This window comes from Denticeps clupeoides, unplaced genomic scaffold (genome assembly GCF_900700375.1).
Source record: "Denticeps clupeoides unplaced genomic scaffold, fDenClu1.1, whole genome shotgun sequence".
Taxonomy (NCBI): domain Eukaryota; kingdom Metazoa; phylum Chordata; class Actinopteri; order Clupeiformes; family Denticipitidae; genus Denticeps; species Denticeps clupeoides.
This window is the reverse complement of record NW_021630097.1, coordinates 148,888-175,236: the sequence shown is the minus strand read 5'-3', so window position 1 is coordinate 175,236 and position 26,349 is coordinate 148,888. Positions and strand designations below refer to the sequence as shown.

The following is a 26,349-nucleotide window of genomic DNA, read 5'->3' as shown; positions in this document are numbered from 1 at the left end:
CTCACTGATTTAACTACACAGCAAAGAAAAGTTAGCAAATAAGCGTTAGCATTCACTCAGAACTTACCGTTCTTTGCGCAACTTCAAATGTCGAACGAAGTTGGAAGTTGTTGCATCTCCGTCTGTAATCTTCGACCCGCATGTTTTGCATACTGCTATTCGTTTTTTGTTGACCACCTCGTAGTTTTTATATCTGAACAAAACTATCTTTTGTATCATTTTGTCTAACTGGCGCGTTATTTGAGAGTTCCACTGCATTGGATGTCCTGTAATTTGATTGGATGGATGCTGTTGGCTCAAAACAACGTGGATCTAATTTGATTGAATGTCTTGCCGACAGCAAATACGCGCACAGACGCACATATACACAGACATGGAAAGATACAGAGCGTTCGGTAATAACATACGTTTTAATCTTTGGGTTTTCTGGGAAACAGCAAGTCTTTTCAAGTCAAAAGGCTCAAGTCCAAGTGAAGTCACGAGTCAATGAGTCAAAGTCCAAGTCGAGTTGCAAGTCTCTTTACATTTTGTCAAGTCGAGTCTAAAGTCATCAAATTAACGACTCGAGTCCAAGTCATGTAACTCGAGTCCACACCTCTGGAAGACAGATTTTCTGGTCTGTAAGACAAATAAAGTTATTTGTCAAACACAAAATTTCGTAACATAAAATAAAATTAAAGTGAATTGATTGTCATTGTGAAACACAGCAGAGTACACAGTGTTCTCAACGTGTCCTCTGCTTTTAACCAAACCCGCTTTGGTGAGCATTGGGCAGCCATGAAAAGCACCCGGGGAGAGCTTTACTTTTACTTATGAAATGTTATGCATTGATTATTCGTTTGTTTGTTATTACAGCCATATGCAGCGCAAAAATCCGTCATTTTCGCTCATACCGCCAGCGAAGCATTTTTTTAATGAGTTTGGAACCCGGTCCACATTTGAAGCCAGCATTGGCGCATGCCGAGAGGCTGAATGCGACATTCTATGTTGTCACCTACTGCTTCCGACATTAAGTCTCACATACAGTCAATGCTTTTGTTCGCCACCTGGTGGTTGGTTGAGAAAGTGCTTGATTTGATATGCAGCAGAGCCTGCTATTCAAATGTAAATATCTGATGGTCATCTTAATTGAATAGTGTCAGCCAAAATCCTAACTGTGATTAAATAGAATAATTGATAGATAAAATAAATTGATTAATTGATTAATCAGCCCTAGACACACCTTAATATGTTTGACAATTTTAGATAGTGCCTTCATGGACACTAGGTGGGGAGGTGAATATAGCTATATAGTTTAGAGGTTAGGTTATAAAGTTTCAGTACTACCTAAAACCTTTGGACTGTATGTTCAAAGAAAGTGTGATTACAGAAGTGATTGACAGCCTCGGCACAAACCTTGACCACAAATCTAGTCATTTTTTTTCAAATTGAAAGTCAGTGATGTCTGTTTTCACAGACAATAAATGATGAACTTTTGCTTTGTTCTTATTCTGAATAGATGGCAATATGTCATGCGGCGTGACAGCCGGGTTGGTGCAATTCTTTTAAATCTTTTCTGGCCACTCACTTATTTTGTGTTCAAATCATCCTATTGGCGTTAGTGTTATTTTAATATCTGAAAGTTGTTTCACAACGAGAAAGATTGCCGGCTTCACAGAGATAATTGTTTGAACTGGCTTTGTCCCATATCTCCACACTGTAATAAAGCTATGTCTGCTTCTCAACCCAAAACATCCAGTTAAAGTGAACATGCAAAAGAATTGTAGAGAAAATGGAAGGTGACACTGGGGTAAGCTAACAATAAATCCTTTCATAAATCCTCTGTCATTTAGGGCACAAATGACTAATGTAAAGCTTCTGCACAGATGTGAAAACATTAGTTTTTCCCCCTGTCTAGTTTATTTGCGAACCCTGGGGTTCTCTGGCCAGCCCCAGGCCACCTGAAAGGGCAGACATGCCTGCTGCTCTTTGGTGGTGCCACACCATCATCTCAGCGTTTCATGTAGAAAACTCTGATTAATCCCTATAAAGATGAATTCTCTTCCTGGCATACACCAATGAGACTGTCCAAGAGGAACAAAAAACAAAGCGTTTGTCAAGTAGACGTTTACGGTGTTCAGAAATAGCCTGTGTGTAGTCTTAACCTTGTATATAACATTCCTCAAATAGCATGTCACTGCACTCCTTTTATTCTCAGATGTCATAACACATTTTCACTGTGAGTTGATGTTGTATCTTCGGATATCCAGTCACAGCTTCGCCCAACATTCCTCTTTCTTTTTTTCTCCCGCCTCTCTGTAATGGTTGATGTGATGCATGCAGCATCTTAATCATTATAAGTAATCAGATTTTTTTTTTCCCTATAAAATAATTTATAACTGGTAAGTGGATCAAATACTTTCACAATGTTCCAAGTGTGGTGCTTCTACACTAAACCATACCAGAGGCACTGATCTGTGATATAAGATCAAAGCAGTGGCACAAAGAGAAGAAACATGCATTGTGGACCCATGGCAGATCACACAGGCATAGCACAGCACACAGTGCACACAACGAAATGTGTCCTCTGCATTTAACCCATCACCCTTAGTGAGCAGATGGCAGGTATGAAAGGTGCTCGGGGAGCAGTGTGTGGGGACGCTACCTTGCTCAAGGTGACATCAATGGCACCTTAACCCACAACTCTTTGGTTACAAGTCCACTTTCGTAGCCACTAGGCCACGTAAAAAGTCTATTTTACTTTAAAGCATTTAATGCAGGTACGTATTATACCTGAGACATGCATTTCTGAGACCCATTGCATTACCACAAGATATAAACCTTTCTGTCAGGATTGCCTGCAGCTGGGCTCCACACCGGAATCCAATCCTGACGCCCCATAAATGCCGGAAGTTTCCGCCCGTTCGGGGTCGCTGGCATTTTCGTGAACTTCAGTTGGTAACACTGTTTGTAATTTGAGTTCTGGCAATCGCCACACGCCTACGGGTTAGTTTTAGTTTATCTGTATTTAAGTTAAATCGTTTTCGGCCACCGCGCCATTGTTTATTTGTATTTCTTTATTGTTTGTTATAATAAAACCCCCTTCCCAGTATGTCAGACCTCTGCGCTTCCTTCCCTCGTAAGTCCGTAGTCGTGACAGAATGCCAGCGACCCACCCAAAAGCGCAGAGGTGGAAAGCGGAGGAGAAGAAACGCCGCGAAGGACGCAGCCCGGCGCGGCGAACGCGGACGCCAGGGGAGAGACGCGGCGCCCGTTCTGGTGGAGCGTTTTCTCCCCGAGAAGCCGTGGTACGCGGCGCCACGTGATGACGTCACCCCCGGGAAACTCCGCGAAACCCGGAAGGGACAACGTCGGCGGGTGAGTGGGCGGAGCGAGGACGTTGGCGTCGGCAGCAGCGAGGAAGTGACGTGGGCAGCGAGCGCAGAAGATGCGACCCCCACGATCTTCGGCATGTCGAGCCAAGAACTCTGCGCTCTGCTGGCAAGGCTCCCCGTGGACTGGGACGACACAGACGATGACGAGAGCACGGGAGACGAGAGTTGGGCTCCGCCCATCGCGCCAGTCTGCGATCGTCGCAAGGTCCGTGGGGACCCACGTCACTTCCAGGGGGGTGAGAAGCGGCAACAACAACGGCGGCGTTCCTCCAGCGAGGAGGTGGGCAGCCTCCAGCCCGAATGGCCAGAGTACTGCCCATGGGAGCTTATCGCGCCATGGGTCCAGGATGTCCGCAGGGTGGACGACCCTTGGAGTCACCGGTGGGAGGACACGGATGACGAAAGCGATGATGACGTGGATTTTCGGTGGGCGGTCGGTGCCGGGATGGCTCCGCCCAGCGTGCGCGTCCGAGATCATCGCGGCGTCCGTGATGACCCATGTGACTTCCTCCATTCCTGCTCCAGTCGCCGACCCGCCTTCCCTCTGCCCGGACGTTCCCCAGCAAAATGGCAGCGCAGCACCAGCGTCCACACCTGCTGGAGAAGACGTCCACCCCCCTCCACACCACACACCTACCACCATCTCCAGCGACGTGCCCAGCCCCATGTGGGACAGCCCAATTGTCCCGGGACCCTTCAGTGGGGCAGCAGACACAGACGAGATCACTACCATCCTCACGTGTCTGACTGGATCAGCATGGGGCTGGAGCACAACCCTCTGGCAGCAGGGAGAGACAGACAGGAGTTTTCGGGACTTCCAACAGAGACTGAGGGCGGAGTTTGATCGGCCTGAGCCAGGGATCGAACTCTGCCCCTCCACCACATCCAGTGCCAGTCAGGATCCGGGGCAAGAAGACCCAGCACTGGTGGGCGACGAGAAGGTCGCTCCTCCCGAGATCCTGGCTGTGCCCCCTGAGGAGGTCCCGGAGAGCCCAGAGAGGGAGCCAGACGACCCTCTCTTCTGTCTGTCTCTGTCTGTGTGTGTCTGTGTGGCATATGTGTCCGTATGTCGCCCCCACTTCCCCTCTTTGTGTCCACCAGATGGCGACCCAGCCGCGGAGCCGAACCCCAGGGAGGAGGTTCCTGACCCGAATGTGCTGGTCCAAGCCCCAAGGTACCCCTAAGTCCAGCCGGGGGGGGTGCTCCCCCAAAGAATTTTTTGGGGGGGTGCAGTTCGGGTTGGGGACTCCTCCTGAGGGGAGGGGAGGTGGGGAAGCGATGGAGCTGGGTCCTCCGGTAGCCAGTGAGGAGGGCGGGCCAGGCATGGGCCTGCGTCTGCCTCCAGAGGGGTGGAGCGCCATAGAGCCCCCGGGTAGGCATGAGGACCCAGCTGGGACAGGCAGGAAGAGGGCCTGCTTGTCCCAACGGACGCAGAAGGGGCTAGCCGGATGGTCTGGCAATGCCCCCACCTTGGCACCAGGGCCGTGCAGCGAGAGGGGCTGCATAGTCCCAGAAGGCACCAGCCTGGGGTGCCTGGAACAGTCGCCGGAGGCTCTGGGACAATCTCCCTGCGCGGTGCAGGGGGTGACACAAGACGTGTCAGAGGGGACATGTGGAGACAGGGCCCACACGTACCCAGATGGATCGGCCCTGATTATTGTGTGCAGGTACGGGAGTCCGGGGCCGCCATGCGGGACCACGCCAGGGAGCCAGGCCGAGGGTCCGGGGCCGCCAAGCGGGACCACGCCGGGGAGCCAGGCCGAGGGTCCGGGGCCGCCAAGCGGGACCACGCCGGGGAGCCAGGCCGAGGGTCCGGGGCCGCCAAGCGGGACCACGCCGGGGAGCCAGCCCGAGGCACCGGGGCCGCCACGCCTGACCACGCCGGGGAGCCAGCCCGAGGGACCGGGGCCGCCACGCCTGACCACGCCGGGGAGCCAGCCCGAGGGACCGGGGCCGCCACGCCTGACCACGCCGGGGAGCCAGCCCGAGGGACCGGGGCCGCCACGCCTGACCACGCCGGGGAGCCAGCCCGAGGGACCGGGGCCGCCACGCCTGACCACGCCGGGGAGCCAGCCCGAGGGACCGGGGCCGCCACGCCTGACCACGCCGGGGAGCCAGCCCGAGGGACCGGGTCCTCCAAGGGGAGGATACAGCAGGGCAGGAGCCCTGTGGTTGCCGCCGTCCGCCCCGCCGCCTCCACTGATGGTACTGTTGGGGCTCCGAGGACGTAGCCCTTGGAGGGGGGGCTCTGTCAGGATTGCCTGCAGCTGGGCTCCACACCGGAATCCAATCCTGACGCCCCATAAATGCCGGAAGTTTCCGCCCGTTCGGGGTCGCTGGCATTTTCGTGAACTTCAGTTGGTAACACTGTTTGTAATTTGAGTTCTGGCAATCGCCACACGCCTACGGGTTAGTTTTAGTTTATCTGTATTTAAGTTAAATCGTTTTCGGCCACCGCGCCATTGTTTATTTGTATTTCTTTATTGTTTGTTATAATAAAACCCCCTTCCCAGTATGTCAGACCTCTGCGCTTCCTTCCCTCGTAAGTCCGAAGTCGTGACACTTTCATAAAACCCTTTTGTATTTGATCTGTTGTTTGTCTTCTACCTTTCACACTACAAAAGTTCTCACATACAGCCAGAATAAAGGGTGATTTTAGTGGTAATAATTAGACTCAGAATTCATTAATATCCATGCGATGGCTTATTTATAGATGGAAGTTCACCTGCTTGATGGCAATTTGAGTGAGATAGAGGGCCTTGTACAGACAGATGATGAAGCAGAAGAAAAGAATAAAAAAAAAAAAGTATGATACAAAAAACAGGCTTGCAAATTACTTTTTTGATTTACATATTACATGTTATTTGTTTTGTTTTTTGCATTTTAGTAAAGAGTATAATATAGAGTAAAGATGTATAATATAGAGTTTATAGATTAAAAAAGATTATTTTCTGTCCATTGTTTCTTGGTTCAGGCATTAAATTGTTAAAAATGTTTTTATTACATTTAACATATTGCAGGTTGAATTTCTCATTCACTTTCTAGTTCCATCATGTCTCCTGGCACACAGACATTCATTCATCACTCGTCTTTTGTCAGCGGAGGGAAGTATTCACTGTATATCTGTATGTAGACAAATATCACACGGCCTTTTCAAGTCTCGCTGGAAACTTTCACAACTTACCCTGAAATATCTGATGCAGAGGCAGACGGATGCAGCTCCACTCATAACCATGTCATTGTGGGTATATGCGGCGTCTGTGTGTGCTCAAGAAGCAAGCCTGATCTGGCAGCTTGGTAGGTGCACCTTGCTTCTGACGTCTTTAGCTGACCCTTGCTGAGGACAGCATCCTTATTGGGGGCTCGGGGCTTTCCTGTGGCGGGGCGCACCACGTTTTCACACAGCCCTGACAGAATTCCTGGAATCCAGGTGTCACATCCCCTCACCATAACATCTTAGCTGCAGGAACACCTTGGACGATGATGATGGAGTGTCCTTATAACTGTGCACATCTGGCACACAGCTGCTATTTAGAGTACACAGAAAAACACATTCAGAACACGATGGTTATTGTTTTATTATTTTAAATATTACTTGCTATAATTACAGTGCTCATTTTTTAGGAACAAAATGTATATGTCCGCAACCATAATTATTGCGAGGAGCTTGATGCGTTTAATAATCAGAATTATATCAGATTAATTATTAAATTGTTTAATAATGAATCTTTTATTCTTGCAACAACCCCTTAGTGAAAGGATTGGTGACTACTTCTGCACAAGTGATTTTATCAGAAGAGAAAGTTACACAGCAAGACAGAGAGAGAGAAACGTGTTCTGTTGTTTTAACCAATGAGATACAAGAAGCTCTGAAGACATCATGCAGCAGACATTCTGGCTTCCTGTGAAGGTCATCCTCACTCTTCATAAAGCAAAATTACTATGATCATAAGCATAGCATTTAAATGAATAATAGAAGGAAACAGGTGTAATTAGCAGACCAGACAAATGACCAAATGAAAAGAAACTGGTTGACAAACAAACCGGTAGAGAGAATTAATAAAAGGTGCAACCCATGACCAAATCCGTCTTTTTTTATCCGGCCTGCTGAATATTGGTATAGAATTGCCGAAATAAAGTCATAATTATGGCTTTCATTTGAATTCGTACTGTAATGCCTGGGGTTCCACCAAGTGGAACTTTAGGCGCAGACGGCCCAAACCAAACTAGTTTTTACACTCACTTGCGCAGGTAAATGATGAGTTTTTGACTAGCGAGAAAGAAAAAAAAAAGGGAGAGGAGGTGTAAACGGACTCTAGCCTCTGGCGATTATGTTTTGGTTGCACTGGCAATGAAAGAAATGTCTGGGGTGTGGGACAACTTTGACCATGATGTTAATAAATGTATAAATGACATGTTAAAGTGAAAGAGATGTGTGCATGTGCACATTTGAATAATGTGGCGAGCTCATTAGAGAGCTTTTTTTATTTGTGACATTTATTGACATTTATTGATTCAAAAATTAGGATTTTTGGAATGGGCATAAATAAGCCATGTCCCTTGCCCTGGTGGTACTCCTTTGGTTTATACAGAATATAGAATTGTCTGAACAGTTGCTATGGCCTGCATAAGTGGACAAAAAAACTTTTTTTGTATTTAATATGTCAGCAAGGTGCTTATTGTGTTGTTTGGGAAGGATCCTTCTGAAACAGAGCTTGATTTCAGAAGTGTATGAATGAGATTTGGCTATGAAACTATGCAACACACACTCACCCAAACCTACTTAAGTGTTATGGATATGGCAAAAGGAGGAGTCATCCAAGTTCATGCACAATTTAAGGAGCTATTACCTAATGGATGGAAATGAGTGATTAGACATGGGTTACAGTCCTCATTGGATCTTGGAACACTTATCACTGCAATCATATTCCCTTCCTGCTTCCCACAAAAAGATGGTTCTCATAGCATGTGGTTATTTTCAAATCCAAAGAATCTGTTCATTCAAAGACTGAAAATGCAGATCAGCGAGCCATGTGAAAAGAAGATAAACAGGTATGTTTAAAAAGGTTTCAGGGTCACACACACACAGCACAGAAATGAACCTTGTGAATGTGAGAACTGGCTTGTGAAGACAGATCTCTCACTTGAGACCTATCTGTTGCTATGGGACCCGGCTCCCAACACTCCCTGGACATAGTAAATCATGGAAAATATAAACACGCAGTACACAGTATTGTAATATATACACATTATATATTTCCAAACATTTCACAGATGAGATGAAGCGCATGGAGCTGCGTAGCTGTATGGAAACTTGAATTTTAGAAAGCACTGGCAGACACAAATCCTTGTTCTTATCGCCATTTGTGTGAAATGGAATACATAATCCAACCACACTGGAGTCCATCCTTTTGAAAAATCTTTCTGTGGAAACTTCAAGATGTCTTCTCCACACTGCTCTCCAGATTCCTGCCCTGTATTTGAAGAACGGTTGGCGCAGAGTGTGTTTTCGCTTCGCTGTGATCAGCATTTGCTTAAGCACATTTATAGGACAAATAATATTTAGCTTGCATTGCACAGAACACAAAATGAAATGACCCCAATGTGCTTATGGTGACAGTGTTGAATGGTCTCATTGTGCTGTGAATTGAAAGGTTCCCTCCAGCTGTAACGGTTATTGTAATATTATAAATTACAAAACTATATAGTATAGTAAAAAGCCAGGGTCACTCCTATCCTCCAGTAATGTCATATATTATGTCATTAACGTTTATGAATGGTGCTGAGATTGACATAGCTAATATCCATCCGCAAAAGTACAAGAGTAGGTTGAAAGTATGTGTGCCCCTTGTCTCTCTCTCTCCAAAAAAAAAGAAAGACATCAGCCAAGGCTTTATATAAGATGGGGTGAAAAAGGTTGGAACGGGTGGAAGGGGTGTGGAATTCGAAACATTTCTGATCTTGCTCCAGTGTCTGTTTACATGGCAGCCCGTCCGTGACATCAGGAGACGCATGTTATAAATGTCAGGCAGCTTGGGGCGGGCTGTGCACTGTGGCTGTAGAGCACCTCAGACAAAGAGAGAGAGAAATAGAGAGAGACGGAGAAAAGGGGAGGATAAAAGTACTAGAGTGAGAAACAGGGGAAAAAAAGTCTGAAGACCAAAACAGATGGTGATGATGTACAGACACAGGAAAGACATGATCATCTGGGCTTTCATGTTCTTCGTGGGGATACAGGTGAGAGACTCTGGGTAAATTTGACCATAATAATATATATTCAGAACCAACGTTAGTATTTTTTTAAAGGATGATGCTGTTCTGCAGAAAGTGCCTCAAACATGATGTGTGCATGAATCTGTGATGCTGCATGCAAATGTTCAGACATATTTGATCATGGTAGAAAATAAGACTTCTTCAGTTTTGCCACTGGTACAAATGACTCAGGAATAGCTCAGTCTCCCGCCTTTTGGCCGCAATGTCAATAAGTAATTGGAAACATGTTTTTACAGACTTGAGAATGTCTGGGAACTGGAAATGTTTTTTTTTCTTATCTTGAGAGTGTGTGTGCCTGGTAAACTGGAGAGTGTGACTGGTAAAATGTTTTTTTTTTTCATATAACTGATCATACAGTGAGGATTGAATGCATCAGAATCTTTATGAAATAAACTCACCATGCCGGATAAATGTTCTGGTGAGATTTTAGTGTTAATCCTTGGTGGCAATTGTCTTAACGCTTCAGGTTGGGTGCCAGCCGTGTGGAGGGCCATGTCAGTGTCCTGCTTCTGTGCCCGCTTGTCCTGTTGGAGTTGCCCTGGTTTGGGATGGCTGCCATTGCTGCCAGGTGTGTGCCAGGCAGCAAGGACAGGCCTGCAGTAATGCTGAGCCATGCGACACACAGAAGGGACTGCAATGTGACTACAGTGCCAGTTTCCCTGGTGACCCTGGAGAGTGCATAGGTGAGTAGGACTGCCTGTTCTTGAACGTAAGATAAAATAAGATATTCCTTTAGTAGTCCCACAAGGAAATTTACAAAAAAATAAAAAATGCAAAAACTGGACATGTTGACCAGGACAGAGGAAAATGTGAATGTGTCATATTGAGAGGGCTCTGTTCAGCATGAACCAAAAGACTAACAGACACCTCAGTGTCTTTCAACAGTGAAAAGTGAAACTGATTGTCATTGTGAAACACTGAAGAAAAGAACACAACGGAATGTCATCTGCATTTAAGCCATCACCTTGGTGAGCAGTGGGCAGCCATGACAGGCGCCTGGGGAGCAGTGTGTGGGGACGGAATTTTGCTTCCTTACCTGCTAGGCCACCACTGCCCATTGACACCCTCAAATAGATACATTTAGAGAGTAAATATTGGATGCATGCGTCTGTGCCAGTTTAATCTAAAAAAATTATAGGCAATAATTTAGGTTTAATTGGGTCTTGTCCAGCTCCAGTTGAGTGTGAAGCTTGATAGGATTGATGTTTATGCTTCCATTTTTTTTTTCAGATCAGTCTGAGCTGGGCTGTGAACTCAATGGAGTTTCCTACTCCGAGGGTGAGACATTCCAGCCATCGTGCGCAGTGCAGTGTCGCTGTGAAGGGGGCGGAGTCACCTGCAAGTCGCTGTGCAGGGAAGACGTTCGCCTGCCCACCCACGACTGCCCCCAACCTCAACGCGTGAAGCTACCAGGGAGCTGCTGCCAGGAGTGGGTGTGTGAGAACATGGACAACTCCATCCAGCAGGACTTCCAGACAGGTGCCCACCCATCATAATGACATCATTCACTTCTCACTTACAGCTTACTAGCAAACTATCCTTATATATGATCCCTTCATCAAAATAAAGAAGACAGAATAAATACTGTAGGATATTTAGGTAAATAACACAAATTAATCCCATAACACACCATTTGTCAACCTAACTGACAACTCACCTGACTTTATGGAACAAAGAAGAAAGAATAATAATTATTGAAGTATAAATAAAATAATTCTTAAGATGTCAGTAAAACAACAATCAATAGAGAGTTAATTTATACTTAAAAAGCCTTAAAGATAAGGCTTGAAAGCCTTATCTTTAAAAGCTTTTTAGAATAAGGGAGGGATTCTGCCACTACAGCCAGGATACTTTAACCAAGGGTATGTGAGGGATCTAGGGGAATGAGGTGTTGGTTCATTCAGTACCTTGAATTTATAAATCTTGTCTAAAAGATACAGAAACTCAGTGAAGCTGAAAAGGGTGTCTGGATTAGGATTTTTTTCCCCCTGGCATTACTATCCGTAGGTAATACACATTACCAGTTGTACACTTCATATTAGTTCCGAAACCTACCTACTTGAATGCAAAAATTTGAAAGTCTTTTTGCTGAGGGACCTTTGCAGGCATGCATACATTGGCAATGGCCTGCCAGAGACAGAGCTCTTTACCAAACGTTTTTCCAAATAATAGTCTGTGATTCAGAAGCAGACTAATGTCTGGAATTAAAGTAGCCCACCAAACGAAGGCTAGCACTGGGCAGACCACTTTGAAATAACATCTGGCGGTTTGAGCACTGTCACCAACTTACGTGGACAGCAGTACATTTTGTTCTTCCACACACACCACAGGAGTTTAATTGGCCTGCAGGAGGGAATAAAAGTCCTGAAGGTTACTGAGAACTAAAGATATTCCACCTCAAGATTAAAACCCCTGACAATATGAATGTTTTCATGCTTCTGTCGGCTTCAAAGAGCCCCAAGCTTGACTTGGATGAATCAGATCTGATTCAGCCCAACCGTCCTGACTCATGTCTTGGATGAACATCACTTGACTGGACAGAATCACACAACACAATGGACACAGAAATAAAAAACCTGGAGAAGCCCTTATCCTCAGACATGTTTTCATTCTATCTTTATCTGGGGGTCGGCTGCCTGTGGTGGATTTGAATTGGGAACACTGTTTATGTTATAATAGGAATCAGATGGCTTTACTGGATCCTTCTGAGTGCTCTGGTCCAAATGACCCTACGGCTGCACCGCTGCTTTTGAAGCCAGCTGTGCCTGAGACGTATTTTGAAATACAAATCAGAAATATATAGCTCAATTCACAATCCATAATTTGGTTCTAGGGAGTCATTGTCTGTGGCTATCATTCAGTTCTGATGAATTCGATTCCAAGATTCCAAGCCATTGACAGAGATGGCTTTCTCGTTTATGGACGTGTCATGGCACATCGGCGTGAGAAGGGAGAGGCACAGAGGGGCTTAACATTTTGAAAGTAAATGTGGTTTTAATAAACAAAACAGAAATTGCGTGATTATATATATATAAATCTAAACAACATTAATGTTGTTCCATGTATGCGGCATGTTTCTGCATCACGGCAGTCACACAGTTTCTGTTTTGACCCTACCTATGTGAATGGGTGCCACCTGGCTAACCCAGGACCACCTAGGCATGATGGATCTCCAGTTGACTATTAGTCAGTAAACGAGTAGTGTAGTGTAATTGAAATGTGGCCAGTTGTTAATGCATTCAGCGTGTCACACATTATATTGTCTTTCAGCATCACTTGCAGGTGGACCACAGGCTGTACTTCCTGGCCCATCGCCAAACTCCGGATCAAATTGCATTGAACAGAGTTCAGAGTGGAGCTCATGCTCGCAGACATGTGGGCCTGGAATCTCAACTCGTGTGTCCAACCAGAACCATGCCTGCAGACTGGAGTGGCAGACTCGCCTGTGCAACGTCCGTCCCTGCCATACACACCTACCTTGGGGCCCAGTGGTAAGCTTTTCTATGCAGAAACCAACATGTTGCAACTCCGAGTCTAAATGATATTGGACAAACAGGGTTAAAATGTTCTAAAACAACCATGTTTGGTTACTCAAGGTTTGTTTCTTCAATAGGGGATATTTTGGCAGAGTTATATGAGATAAAGTGCATGGGGAGTGGCAGTTCCTGTAATCAGAGTGCTGGGGTATTAGCAGACGTGGTCCTTAGATGACTGTTTTACAAACACTCCCTCTATGCAACATCTACAGGGACACATGTCATTTGTCAATACGTGGCTGGTAGTAGTCTAGTGGGTATTATTTACGGCATTTATCAGACACCCTTATCCAGAACGACTTACCATCAGTAATTACATGGACAGTCCCCCTGGAGACACTCAGGGTAAAGTGTCTTGTTCAGGGACATGCTTGGGTCTTGTTCAGGGACAGGCAGTTACCCACTAGGCTACTACCACCGTGTAACACGCTCACCAATGAACCATAATATAAATGTAAATGTACTTGTACAGTTATTTCCAAGCTGTGACCTCTCTTTCCAGAACAGTAAATGCTAAACGTGTATTAAATGCTAAAGATTTTGTTATGTTTATAGCATATTTAGGACGCTTTATTTGGTACAGGCATAGATAATAACCAAAATATGACCTCTCTGTTACAGTGGATGCGAAGGTGTGACCCAAGTTTCCGTTCACCGGTCCCAGTGAGGCTCCTCCATCAAGGCTGTTACAGCACGCGCCTACACCAGCCACGCTACTGCGGCCTGTGTAACGATGGCCGTTGCTGCACCCCTTTCCGCACACAGACCATTCCCGTGACCTTCCGCTGTCCCGGGGGGCGTCTGCACAGGCTCAGTGTCATGTCCATCAGCTCCTGCATCTGCCACTATAACTGCCCCCACACGCACAACCTTGCGTTCAGGGGATGAAGTGTCCAAATGCAGAACTGCAGGAAAGACACACATACATGAAAACTCAATGGTTGGATTTTTACTCCTGGGGGCAACTGCAAAGTGTTTTTTTTTTTTTTTTTTGGAGGTGGCAACATTTAGACTACCCACTTTCAAAGTGTGCATTATGCACTGCACATTTAATCTCTGCACAAGTGACCGAGGACCATTTTCAATCAGGTTGTATGTATTTACAGTAAATTGTGTGCATTCTGATTATGCATTGATCAGAAACATTGATTAGATCTGTAATCTTTAAATTAGGAGCAGGAGATTTGCCTGGTTGACGTCACCAAAAACATGTCTCAGGTTTAAATCACATGTTAATTACTGTGTGTCCCCACATTTCGGGGGGACTCACAGAAACAAGCCTTTATGGAAAGTATTTGCACTACTTATGGGAACGTTGTGTTGTGTTGCTGGTTAGGTGGCAGAATGTTTTGCATATTTTAATGTTTGACAGAATTATGTATCCCTGAATAGTCCCCTCTTGAAATGTACTGTAAATAATTGTAAATGAGTTCTAATTGCATAAATTGCACTGTAATTGAAAATGCATTACTGCATTACTTTTATCACCTGTGCTTTTTTTTAAGTGCTGTATGCCGTTGATTTCAGCATTCACACCTGTGAATGGATTTGCATATTCCATATGGTTTACATTATTACCTAATTATTGGAGAAGAAATGATTTACTAGAGTATTACAATCTGCCATTCTTGACCTACTTGTAGATATTAGATCATTTCCTTCTTATATTTTTCATGTAACCAGAATATGTGTGTTTGTACCTGTAAGAAGACTTTGAATAAATGTAATACAGTAATAACTTGAGTTATTTAAATAATCTTTTATTTTATCAATGTATCAATTCATCATGCAGAAAGAAGAATATCTTCATGTGGTTGCGGCTGCATTCAAGTTCCTGTAAAGAACTGTGGGAACTGTGACAAGATAAGAGACCTTTCACTCACACAATAAAAATCTCTACACTTTTTAGAAACATTTTGCAAGAGAGGATGCAGGCAAATAACTAATGGCAAGATATGAATTTGGAAAGTTCCTGCCCCCCGTCCAACACATTCATCGTTGGATTACTGGGCAACTCTCTGGGACAAAAATCTCTCTACAACAACTGGGACAAAGTCCTGAATCTTTCCGTGGTGGACATTTTGGACTTGTTCACATTGCCGTTCTTCATTGCGTACTACGCAGCTGAGAGCAGATGGATGTTTGGACACCCCTTCTGCAAAGTCGCCAGGTTCTGTTTCAGTGCAAACCTCCATGGGAGCATCTGGTCCCTCACCAGCATCAGCTTGTATAGCTACCTGGCCATTGTTCACGTCTTCAATGTGAGGGGCAGAATAACTCCATTACACTTGGTGGTGTGGTCGTTCGTTGTGTGGATTTTGGTTTCCCTCCTCTGTCTGCCTGACATCTTCTATGACAAAAATGAGAACGAGAACTTCAACTGCTATGACACCACGTCCAACGACCACGTCAAGCAATACCTACAGTACAGCATCTGTGCTGGGATACTCGGTAGCTATGGACAAGTGGCCCTAGTTCTGGCTGTGAAAAGTGACCAAACACTGAAGCTGCGTTGCCTTCGTCTAGTGGTGTTTCTCAGCCTGCTTTTCTCTGTCTGCTTCATCCCTTACCACATTTTTCGCAACCTCAACCTGACTACGACATTACTGAAGTTAGAAGGCACGTGCCAAAACTGGCATCTACCTCACCAACCAAGTCAGCCATGCCATGGCCTGCATGAACAGTGCTATCAACCCGCTATTGTATGTCTGCAACCATGATGACAAATCTGTGCATCTCCTGCAGGATAAGATGGGTCTCCATCCATGGAGTTCTCCACAGGTTCATTGGAAATAATCAGTAGTTACAGGGACAGTCCCCCTCGAGCAACTCAGGGTTAAAAATGTACCATTTTCATGCATACAAAAACCCATTATTTTTCCGTCATTTTTACTAGGATGGCCACATCTAATAAGAAAGCTTTATCTAGTACTTTACTTTTTAAGATTTAACAAATTACCCCAATGTAAAAAAAAAAAAAGCGTTTGTACTTGAGAGTTGTGTGTTTGTACAGTTGTTACAGTTCTCAAAAAAACAAAAGTCGACATCAGTATTTATTCAAGGATGAGTAATAATGACATATAATATACTACCACACAAAAGTTTGGACACACCTAGTCATTAATGGTTCTTGCATTTTTTACATTATAGAACAAAACTGAAGACACAGAACTATAACACACGTGAGGTTATGTAATAAACCTAAAAATAGCAAACACGGCTCTCCAAAGCGGGGACAATGAGGATTTGTTTCCAACAGTCCTGAAGGTGTGAGTTGAACACTTTCTTATCATTCATTAAAAAAAAAAAAAAAAAAAAAAAAACGATGAATTGAACATGCATCACATTTCTCCTGCTCCAAAAAAAATCTAAATATGTTCCTTGCATTGGATTTTTCATTTTAATCTCCATTTCTGCCACAGAGAAGGTTCTCCAAACCTTTTACTGGTAGTTTGTTGTACCATTTCTTTTAAAAAATTATGGCATAATGGGGAAAAAATAAACTGACAATTGCCAATGACTCTGCATGTTGCTTAATAGTCCAAGCCAGGGGTTTCACTGGAATGCAGACCATGCATCACATCTCTGATCACAGGAAAGTCAGTAGAAAACCCACAGTCCAGACTGACCTATTTTGAATGTATCTGCCCAATCCGGGTGTGCAAAGCTATGAACAAAAAACCTACATGCCACGTGGTGCAGATGAGCTTCTTCTGCCATCCCCACCTACCTTGTACCTTATCAGCAGGAATATTTTAAGCAGATTCTCTCAAAGCCCCATATGTTTCAGTTTGCGTTTCTGAAGGATATGACTGAAGCCTGACATCTGCTGGTGACAGTTATGAAGCACACCTTGACAAATTTGGCAGGTCACACAACTTGATTTTATATTTTATACATACTACAATATTAGTCAGCTTCACCCAATTATTAATTCACATTTGATAAAAAGTGTGGGTGGAGGGTCGGATCGTTACTGATATTTACTGCTCAAGAATTTGTTCATTTATGAGTGTGTACTAATCTTATGGTTACTAAATTTCCCAAGGAACATTTTGTGCACAAAATATAAAATATACTCCTATGAATGGAAATAAATTCTATAAGAAATGTGTGGTCTTGGTTTAGGGAATATAGCACATTATTGCAGTGACACGTCATTGTTTGGTGACAACCCTTCTGATGGACACTGAAGCTCTGAGTAGACATAGCGGCCCCAGTGGCCAACCAGAGACCCAGTAGGGCACAGAGAGTCCTTTCAAAGGCGGTTTGTTATTAAAGATAAATAGGATTGGGGGCAGTTGTGGTGAACGGCAGGGCGTACTGAGAGAGGCTGTGTGTGTTTTTTTCCTCCCATCTTCCATATTTAACACCCATGTGAGAAAATGCCACATTTACAGTAAACGTGTTGTACAGTGAGATGTTTGAGGCTCTCTGTAATGAAGTGCTCTTGACTCTTACAGTAGACTTTTTATAGTATATAAAACATAATGATGTGTATTATAAATCAGTCACTGTTCACATGTATTAAACAGTTCACAAAATATGCTACAGAAATAGATTTTTAACCCAGTAGAGGGGTGGAGGTTCATGTTATCAGATGTGTGCGAGAACATAATGTGACGCCAAGGCAGCTTTGGACTAGCCAGTCACTGCCAGTCACATGCACACAAGGGTTTGAATCTCCCCCACCAGCTGCTTGTTCAGTGAGGGTGATATGAACCGTTTATATGTTGGTTTCTCCTTCACTCCCTTGTCCTGCATTTTTTACTTGTTTCACTGCTATGCTGCTTTTCTGTTGCTTCTTTTGTGTTTCAAGCCATCGCACAGTTTTAATAAGTGAAAACTGAAAACAATCGTGTGGTGGCTAGAAAAACATAAAAAGCATCCTCATACAAACTTCCACAATGCACAACAACCCTACGCTACACACATTAAATATTAAAAAGGGTCCTGATCACCCACATCAAACGAGTGGAAGCTGTGGGTAATTAGGACCCATGTGATTAAATTCCAATGCTCACCAGGAAAAGAAAATAAAGTATATATACTATACTATACACATACACACACAAACATATAATATATTACTTTATTATATAATATTATTAATACATGCAATGAACGAAGGTTTCTGACCTACAATAATGTCAGAGCACTAAACTCTATGTATGTACATGTGAACCCCGAGTCTGGCTCACGCTAAAGGCCAGCCCGCCGCTCAGATCGCATGTCCAAGTGCTGGGACAGGGGAGGGGGGAACACACTCTAGCTTTAGGGAGTGTGTTTGGAGTGGGTATTTGGTTACTTTAATAAAGTGGCATGAGGACACACATGGCCAGGACGGGCTGATTGTTGCAGCGATGGACCTGCCTGTAGAGTTCCGTAAGCGGGTGCGCTGTGACAGTGCAGGTGAGTCTCCGAATGGGTGAAAAATGCGGGGAACAATTACAGCAACCGCCTTGGACCGGATAACCGTATGCGTGTGTATAGAATAGCACAGGCAGACCCACACATTCATTCTTCAGCTGCCATGTAGCATGGCTGCATGCAGCGCCAGTGGATTTGACCTTGGTGTATTTCTGTTCCGTTGGAGAGGTGACATGTCTGCTCATCTGTCTCAGCTGTTCGGTGACACCGAGGTCCAGCTGTGTACTCGTGAATGGGGTTTTAGAGCACAGATCTACCCTCCTGTGGCCATTAGGTTATATGTTTATATATAGATTTGTTTTTCCCCAGAAGGCTTTGGGCTTTGACGTGGCCTTTTCTCCAACAGTTGCTTCACTGAGCTGGGAATAGTCTGAAAACAGAGCTGTCATCTTTGTGCCAAACACAGTGAACAGTGGTCTAAAGAAAAGACTTTTCTCTCTCGCTGTGATCTTTACTGAGACGAGGGCAAATTTTATCTGGGAGTCACTGTGGTCCTTCCTTCAGATTTCCTTCTATTGCGACACACACATACCTTGTCAACAAGACACACATGCATTCAGCAGGCCTTTCACGGAAACATCAAATCCTGGAGCACACAAATGATGTGATGAGTACAGACACATTACAAACAGTGAAGAGGAGCCAGACAAGCCTTTGGGCTGTAACACAAACATACCAGTGAGTTGAGTCACATCATTTTCACGATTTCTGGGGTTCCAGAGCACACATGGTGATGCCAACGAGAAGGTCCAAAAGTTGCAATACACTGGATGCCAATGCTATACAAGCAAATATCATTTAAATGCTATAATATCCCATTTAAAATACAGTTTTTTGTTTACTTTACCTAAAACGGGAAATATCAATTTACCTTTTTGAAAAGCTGGTATATGCTGTGGTATCAGTGCCTCATTGGGTCAACGACGAGATCAGGCTGTGCTAATAAATCTGGTCTGAGCTCTTCTTCAGCAATCCTGTGACTGAGCCAGATCCTCAGGTGAACCTCTTGTGGCAGCAGAGCAACAAGCACTGATGGCAAATGAGGCTGCTGAATCAACTATGACCACAGTAATATTGCAGTTTGGTTTAGTGGGACATCCGGATTTAACCCTCCCTGTGAATATGGTGTACATGGCACTGCTTGACGGCTATAATCAAGATCTCACCACAGTAAATATGTTAATGGTTTAAATGCTTGGCAGTCTTTGCCACAACTTGTCTGCCTGTAGCATAATCCCTGTTAGTATGTCACCCCAGTGGCAATCACAGTGGCAACGCTCCCGTGGCGTCCTGCTCCTTAGCAACGGTCAGGTGACCCGAGCCAGGCTGGCAGCTGTGTGTATGCATGCGTGAGAGAGGCTCTCTCTCGGCCGCAAAAGGGGCCTTGCTGGCGCGGCAGCATGTCGTCGGAGCAGAACGAGCTCACCCAGACGCCCCTGCTGAAGATCTGGGTTCCATGGGTCCACAGCACGCTGAGCCGACGCAGGGGCTGTAAGTTGGGACTTGTCTCCATTTTTCCCTTGTGCTACATTTCTCAACCATTTGGCTGGTGGATGTGGTCAGAACTCTGTCTGTGTCCTCAGCCAGATAACATCTCTGCGTGTGTGTTTTGTCTTATTTCAATGGTGCTCATAAAATTATTTATCACAAAATATCATATAGTATGAAAAATACATATAAAAATACCGTGTTAATATGGCCAGCAATGTTGCAATTATTATTGGCAAGTTCAAAGTATAATGTTGATGTATTCAAATGTGTTCTTAAAAGTGGTTTTAAACTTTTTTATTTCTTGATCATTATGCTCTGTTGCATCACATCAAGCCACAACATTAAAACCAATGATACCTTAATAATATCAGCACATGTTGCTGAATATTAGACAGTTGATGGGTTCAAAATAGAAAAACAGCATTTCTTGTGAAATGTCCTCACTATTCAGTGTGCAGTATCAGCTTAACTGAACCACAGGTCACAGGTGTCCAAGATTCAGTGATGCACATGGGGAAGTGAAGCCAAGCTCATCTGGTCCAATCCCACAAAAGTAACATTAATGCCAGTCAAGACAGAGAGGACCTACAGAGCAACACAGTACTCTGTAGCTGCCAATCAGATCTGGACCCTGAAAAAGTAAAAAAAAAAAAGTTTTGGTGGGTTCTGCACATGTTTGGTGAGTTTTAGAAGAACAAAGCTATCTCCCACAAATTTGCTATTGACTGGCTACACCACTAGTTCAAGGTGCTGACTTTCATGATATTCAGGATCATTTTTACATGCACATGAATATGTATAAACATTTGTTTGTCTGTTTGCAGCCTCTGTGCCTCAGTTCACAAATAGCCCTACAGTGATAGTGATGGTGGGCCTCCCGGCCCGAGGGAAGACCTACATCTCTAAGAAGCTTGCACGCTACCTCAATTGGATAGGTGTCAACACCGCAGGTAAGGAAGAAATTTTATTTTAATAAAAGTTCTTTCTCCGATTTCCTGAATGAAAGGGTTCACCATAGATTCTTTAGCTGAATTAAGAATATTAATAACATTGCAGAGGACAGTGCAGAGGACACATTTTGTTGTGTGTACTGTGTGCTGTGCTGCAGTGTTTCACGATGACAATCACTTTCAAAATGTCTTTTTGCTCCCACACAGTTTTCAATTTGGGTCAGTATCGCAGGGAAGCTGTTCAAACCTACAAGAACTATGAGTTCTTCCGGCCAGATAATGAAGAAGCCATGAAGATTCGCAGGTATGCGGAAGGAATAGATTTTTTTCTTCTAAAGAGTAGTTCTGTCCAATCAAGTATCAATCAATTCCACTATTTTTGTAAATCACCCCTGCTGTGGAAGCCCAATATGACTTTGTTCCCTCTGATTGGTGTTCTGTTCAGAAACTGCGCATCCAATGCTCTGACGGACATTGGGGCTTACTTCACCAAGGAGCAGGGGCAAGTAGCAGTGAGTAAGAGGACAAAGAAGATGGTCCTTATGCATACAATGCACACACACACACACACACACACACTCATAAACTGACATGGTGGCACAGTTCAGGGAGAATGCATATGCTTCAATCAGACACAAACAGGGATTTAATAGCTAGACATCAAACAAAGCCGGAATCATGAGCATACTGGGTGACAGGAACAACAAAACATTCAGGAACATTTAGAACAATACAGGTGAATACAATGAGTAATCAGGGAACACGAGACACGGAAGACATGGAAAACCTTGCCTGAAGTGCCAGTTAGGGTTCAGGTTGTGACAAACTGAATTACAATATTTTTTTTTCTGAACAGACAGAATTGAGGAAAGACTATCTGTAAATGTGAAATGCAACTCATTTTGAGCAATTTATACTCTGGGCGAATATTATTAGTTTTTAGCTACTCAAGTACACAATGGGTGCTTGAACCACGTTAGATGACGAATGATTTTGCGGTTCCTTCCTCAGGTGTTTGATGCCACCAATACAACAAGAGAGAGGAGGGGGCTCATCCTGAGCTTTGCCAAGGAAAAAGGCTACAAGGTGTGTGATATCCTCTACACATGCCCAGTAGACAGTCACAATCCAGTCACAGACAGAAGAATGTTTTATACGTTTAATTTTTAAGTTACATTTTGTGTACAGTATTAAATGTACAATTTTTAAGTGAAGTGATTGTGATACACTGCAGCACAGCACATGGAGCACACAATGAAATGTTTTTAACCCATAACCCCTTTGTGAGCAGTGGGCAGCCATGACAGGCACCCGAGTGGATTGGGATTCGAACCGGCAACCTTTTGATTATGGGGCCGCTTCCTTTAACCGCTAGACCACCACAGGCCTTATTTTCAGCAGCTCACCTTTCTGCGTTATTACTGCACAAATAACATGGGTCTGCGTGCCTTTCCTCCAGAATGTGTCACCTGTGTGTCAGAGCAAATATCATCCATCCACAGCGGGCCTCACCGCATATTTATGTACACGAGTAAAGGGAATTTAGGGCTCTAGGTGGTTGTGTTAGTTAAGAAAGTGCACTTATGTTACACACAGGTGTTTTTTGTGGAGTCAGTGTGTGATGATCCTGACATCATTGAACAGAACATCATGGTAAGTAAACAGCAGCTTTAGTTAATATCGATCCACATAACACTGCCAATACATACTGAAATAAAGCACTTTATCTACCAAATAGCAAGTGAAGCTGAGTAGCCCAGACTACGAGAATTGTGATAAAGAGGAAGCTCTGGAGGACTTCCTCAAACGCATAGAGTGCTACAAGATGACCTATGTGCCACTTGATGAAGAGAAGGATAGGTGGGTTGGAAAAATTTAAATAGAGCTAGGCATTGAAATGAATGCAGCTAAATTGTGATGATGCAGTATGTTAATGTTGCTTTGCCACTGTTTTGTTAAAGGCACCTCTCCTACATTAAAATCTTTAACGTGGGCTCACGGTACCTCGTGAACCGTGTACAGGACCACATCCAGAGTCGAATCGTGTATTACCTGATGAACATTCATGTCACACCGCGCTCCATCTACCTGAGTCGCCATGGTGAAAGCGATCTCAACCTGCTGGGCCGAATAGGAGGTGACTCGGGTCTCTCAACCCGAGGTCAAATGGTAGGCGACCTGTTCTGAAAAACGAAAATTTTTTGAGTGTGTTTGTTGGTAATAAAAGGGTTTTCCTGTCTTGCTGTTGTGTAGTATGCCTCCGCGCTGGCTGCGTTTGTCCAGAGCCAGTCTATACGGGACCTGAAGGTCTGGACCAGCCACATGAAGAGGACCATTCAGACAGCAGAGGCCTTGGGAGTACCTTATGAGCAATGGAAGGCCCTCAATGAAATAGATGCAGTAAGCCATGCTATGCAAATTGAGTTAGCTTTTATTTGATTGACATATGTAATTAATCAAATTGCATGTCTCTGTGCCGCGTTCATCACAGGGTATGTGTGAAGAAATGACATATGAAGAAATACAGGGTCATCATCCAGAGGAGTTTGCGCTCAGAGACCAGGACAAATACCGCTACCGATACCCTAAAGGAGAGGTACATCCTCCATGCCCTGTAAATTGAATATAACATATTGTTGCTGCCAGTAGTGTTATGGATTATAAGATCATTAAAGTCCATAATAAAAAAGCTTAGTCAATCAGCTTGTATGTAAAACTTTAATCACAATCACGGTTTGTCAGAATTGTCAGCTGACCACCAGGGGGAGAACAAAAGCATTGACCGTATGTGCGGCAACCTCAAATTATGACAGAGTGAGATGTAATGTCGGAAGCAGTAGGTGACAACCAATTTAGCCTCTCAGCATGCGTCAATACTCATTCAATTCAAACTCATTCGACCACGCCTCTCTGATGGCGCGAGCAAAAAGGCCAGACTTTTGCGCCACGTATGGCTGTAAGAATGAGCGAACAAATTTTTAACATTTTTAAAATAAGATTCTATTTTATCATCTTGTATGTTTCGAACTTTTATGTTTGACAAATAACGTTATTCATGTTACAGATCAAAGCAAAGACGCTGTTTTTGTTCTGACACCTCTATATATTGCATAGTTACTTCATTGTCTATAGTTATTGACAAATCCCTGTTAAATGCCTCTGTGTATGGACCTGCCCTGTCTGTAGGTTTTTTTTTTTAGGTAAATGGATGTTCATCTTTCATATTAAGCTTGCCTTCACTTATTGTTTGTTTAAAATAGAAAGCGCAATAAAATGTGTTTTTACCTAAAACAACGAATAATCGTGATTAATAATTGCGATAACGATTTGCTAAAAAATAATTGTGATTACTATTTTGGACATAATCGTGCAGCCATAATTTAAATGCACATGAGTGACCACTCCAGACGTTCCTTTTTCTTTCTGCAGTCATATGAGGACATGGTGCACAGGTTGGAGCCGGTGATCATGGAGCTGGAGCGTCAAGAGAATGTACTGGTGATATGCCACCAGGCGGTAATGCGCTGCCTTCTCGCCTACTTTTTGGATAAGAGTGCAGGTCTGCAACACGCTTGTCCCCACTGCTGATCAATCAAAACCCTAAACACTCACCCCACCAAGGCCATACATTCAGAACACAATGCCTTTGTCATAGCGTTGTTCATTCAGACAATACACGCGTACGTTCAACGTCCCTGCTACACATTCAAAGTACAATGCCTGTCCCCACTGCCAGATTCATGCTTGTCACAGTTGTCTTATATATAGATACATATGGATCTAGTTTTTGTACACTTTAAAGGCCTAGAGTTCATTGTCAGTGGTTATGTGGATCTGTACACAGATGTCATAAGACATTGATAATGAAATTGATTATGAATATGAAGCTTTTTTGTCAGTATGACCAGACATAGAATTACAGTTACCATGCCCATTAACATCCCATGTGCATATTCACATCCGGGCATGTTGTCTGTGTCGTCATTTCAAACGTGAGCAGTACTGATGACCAGATTGTCTCTCTTACGTACACAGATGAGCTGCCCTACCTGAGATGTCCACTGCACACAGTTCTCAAACTCACACCGGTGGCCTATGGTCAGTTTCGCAGCTGAGAAAAAAAATCACTCCTGATTCGTACATCCAATCAATAAACTGATTTTTCTTTACTCTTGCGTGAAGGATGTAAAGTGGAGTCCATTTTTCTGAATGTGCAGGCTGTGAACACACACAGGGAGAAGCCGCCTGTGAGTAAATGGATTAACGTGCATCCAACACCAGTAGTATAACTAGTCTAATAATATATATTACTGCTCATTACCGAATGCCATCATCGCATACCGGTGAATGTCAAAAACATGATGAGGCCATGACTACAACTTGTTTTGTGTTGTAGAACGTGGACATCAACAGAAAAACAGAGGATGCCCTGCAAACTGTACCAGAGCACGTCTGACTGCCGGCATACAGCCAGAACCCTACACTAGCCCAGATTCCCATAGTGCATTACAAAATCATTTCAAGCCCCACTAGAGTTAAAAAACAAATGTCTACAAAAGACATGGGAAGAGAAGATGCTCATTCCAAGAGTCAATGTGGAATAAAAAAAGACATAACTGATACATTAACGTAAAAATGCAAGTTTTTAATTTACTGCTTCACATAGCAATCAATAATTTGTCTTAATGATCCGTTTTATACTGGAGGTCATTAGTAAAGAAGTTTGACTCCTCTAATCTGTAACTTTCAATGCTATCATGCATTATTAAACAATTTGAAATCAAATGTCTAGTGATTTTTTTTTTTACACTCTGATCAAACATGTACTCTGGATTGCACCGAAGGCAGGTTTGTGTATTGACATGACATGATATGTTTAATAAAACATCTAAATCATCTAAAACTCAAGCCCACCAAAACAGAACTAATATTCATTCCAGCAGATTCTTCACCTTATCAGGATCTTGCTATCTACCTGAACAACTCACAGATCTCTCCTTCTACAACAGCACATAACCTTGGAATAACTATATACAAGCGGCCATGTGATCAGAAGGTTGCCGGATCGAATCCCGAAGCGCCGAGGTACTGCTGAGCAAAGCACCGTCCCCACACCCTGCTCCCCGGCACCTGTCATGGCTCCCCACTGCTCACCAAGGGTGATGGGTTAAATGCAGAGGACACATTTTGTTGTGTGCACCTGTGCTGTGCTGTGAATCACTTCACTTTCTTTTCTAGACTCACATCAGCAATCTTTCCTGCTCATGTAGATTCCTTCTCTGCAATATCAGACGA

The 26,349-nt window shown here is 43.9% G+C and overlaps 2 protein-coding genes and 1 pseudogene across 4 annotated transcripts; all 3 read left to right on the top strand.

The window, feature by feature from the left end:
- Positions 1–9,413: 9,413 nt before the first annotated feature.
- On the top strand, positions 9,414–14,889 carry LOC114783495 (connective tissue growth factor-like). The gene is made up of 5 exons (XM_028968949.1): positions 9,414–9,611; positions 10,114–10,330; positions 10,878–11,126; positions 12,918–13,138; positions 13,805–14,889. The coding sequence occupies exons 1-5, from the start codon at positions 9,543–9,545 to the stop codon at positions 14,069–14,071; spliced, it is 1,023 nt and encodes a 340-aa protein (XP_028824782.1). The 5' UTR covers positions 9,414–9,542; the 3' UTR covers positions 14,072–14,889.
- Positions 14,890–15,128: 239 nt separating this feature from the next.
- LOC114783502 (P2Y purinoceptor 1-like) lies at positions 15,129–16,153 on the top strand (annotated as a pseudogene).
- A 2,321-nt stretch (positions 16,154–18,474) lies between these two features.
- On the top strand, positions 18,475–25,800 carry LOC114783493 (6-phosphofructo-2-kinase/fructose-2,6-bisphosphatase-like). 3 transcript variants are annotated; one of them, XM_028968948.1, is made up of 14 exons: positions 18,475–18,595; positions 20,929–21,054; positions 21,262–21,358; positions 21,500–21,566; positions 22,066–22,140; positions 22,651–22,707; positions 22,793–22,914; positions 23,016–23,223; positions 23,308–23,454; positions 23,546–23,650; positions 24,484–24,613; positions 25,090–25,152; positions 25,237–25,301; positions 25,451–25,795. In XM_028968948.1, exons 1-14 carry the CDS (start codon positions 18,547–18,549, stop codon positions 25,508–25,510), a joined length of 1,371 nt encoding a protein of 456 aa, XP_028824781.1. In that variant the 5' UTR covers positions 18,475–18,546; the 3' UTR covers positions 25,511–25,795. The 3 variants fall into 3 exon arrangements, 2 of the variants coding, with proteins under 2 accessions (XP_028824781.1, XP_028824780.1); XR_003748501.1 differs by lacking the exon at positions 18,475–18,595 and adding an exon at positions 18,621–20,104 and having other exon boundaries at positions 24,484–24,570; positions 25,451–25,527; XM_028968947.1 differs by lacking the exon at positions 18,475–18,595 and adding an exon at positions 18,622–20,104 and having other exon boundaries at positions 25,451–25,800.
- Positions 25,801–26,349: the final 549 nt, after the last annotated feature.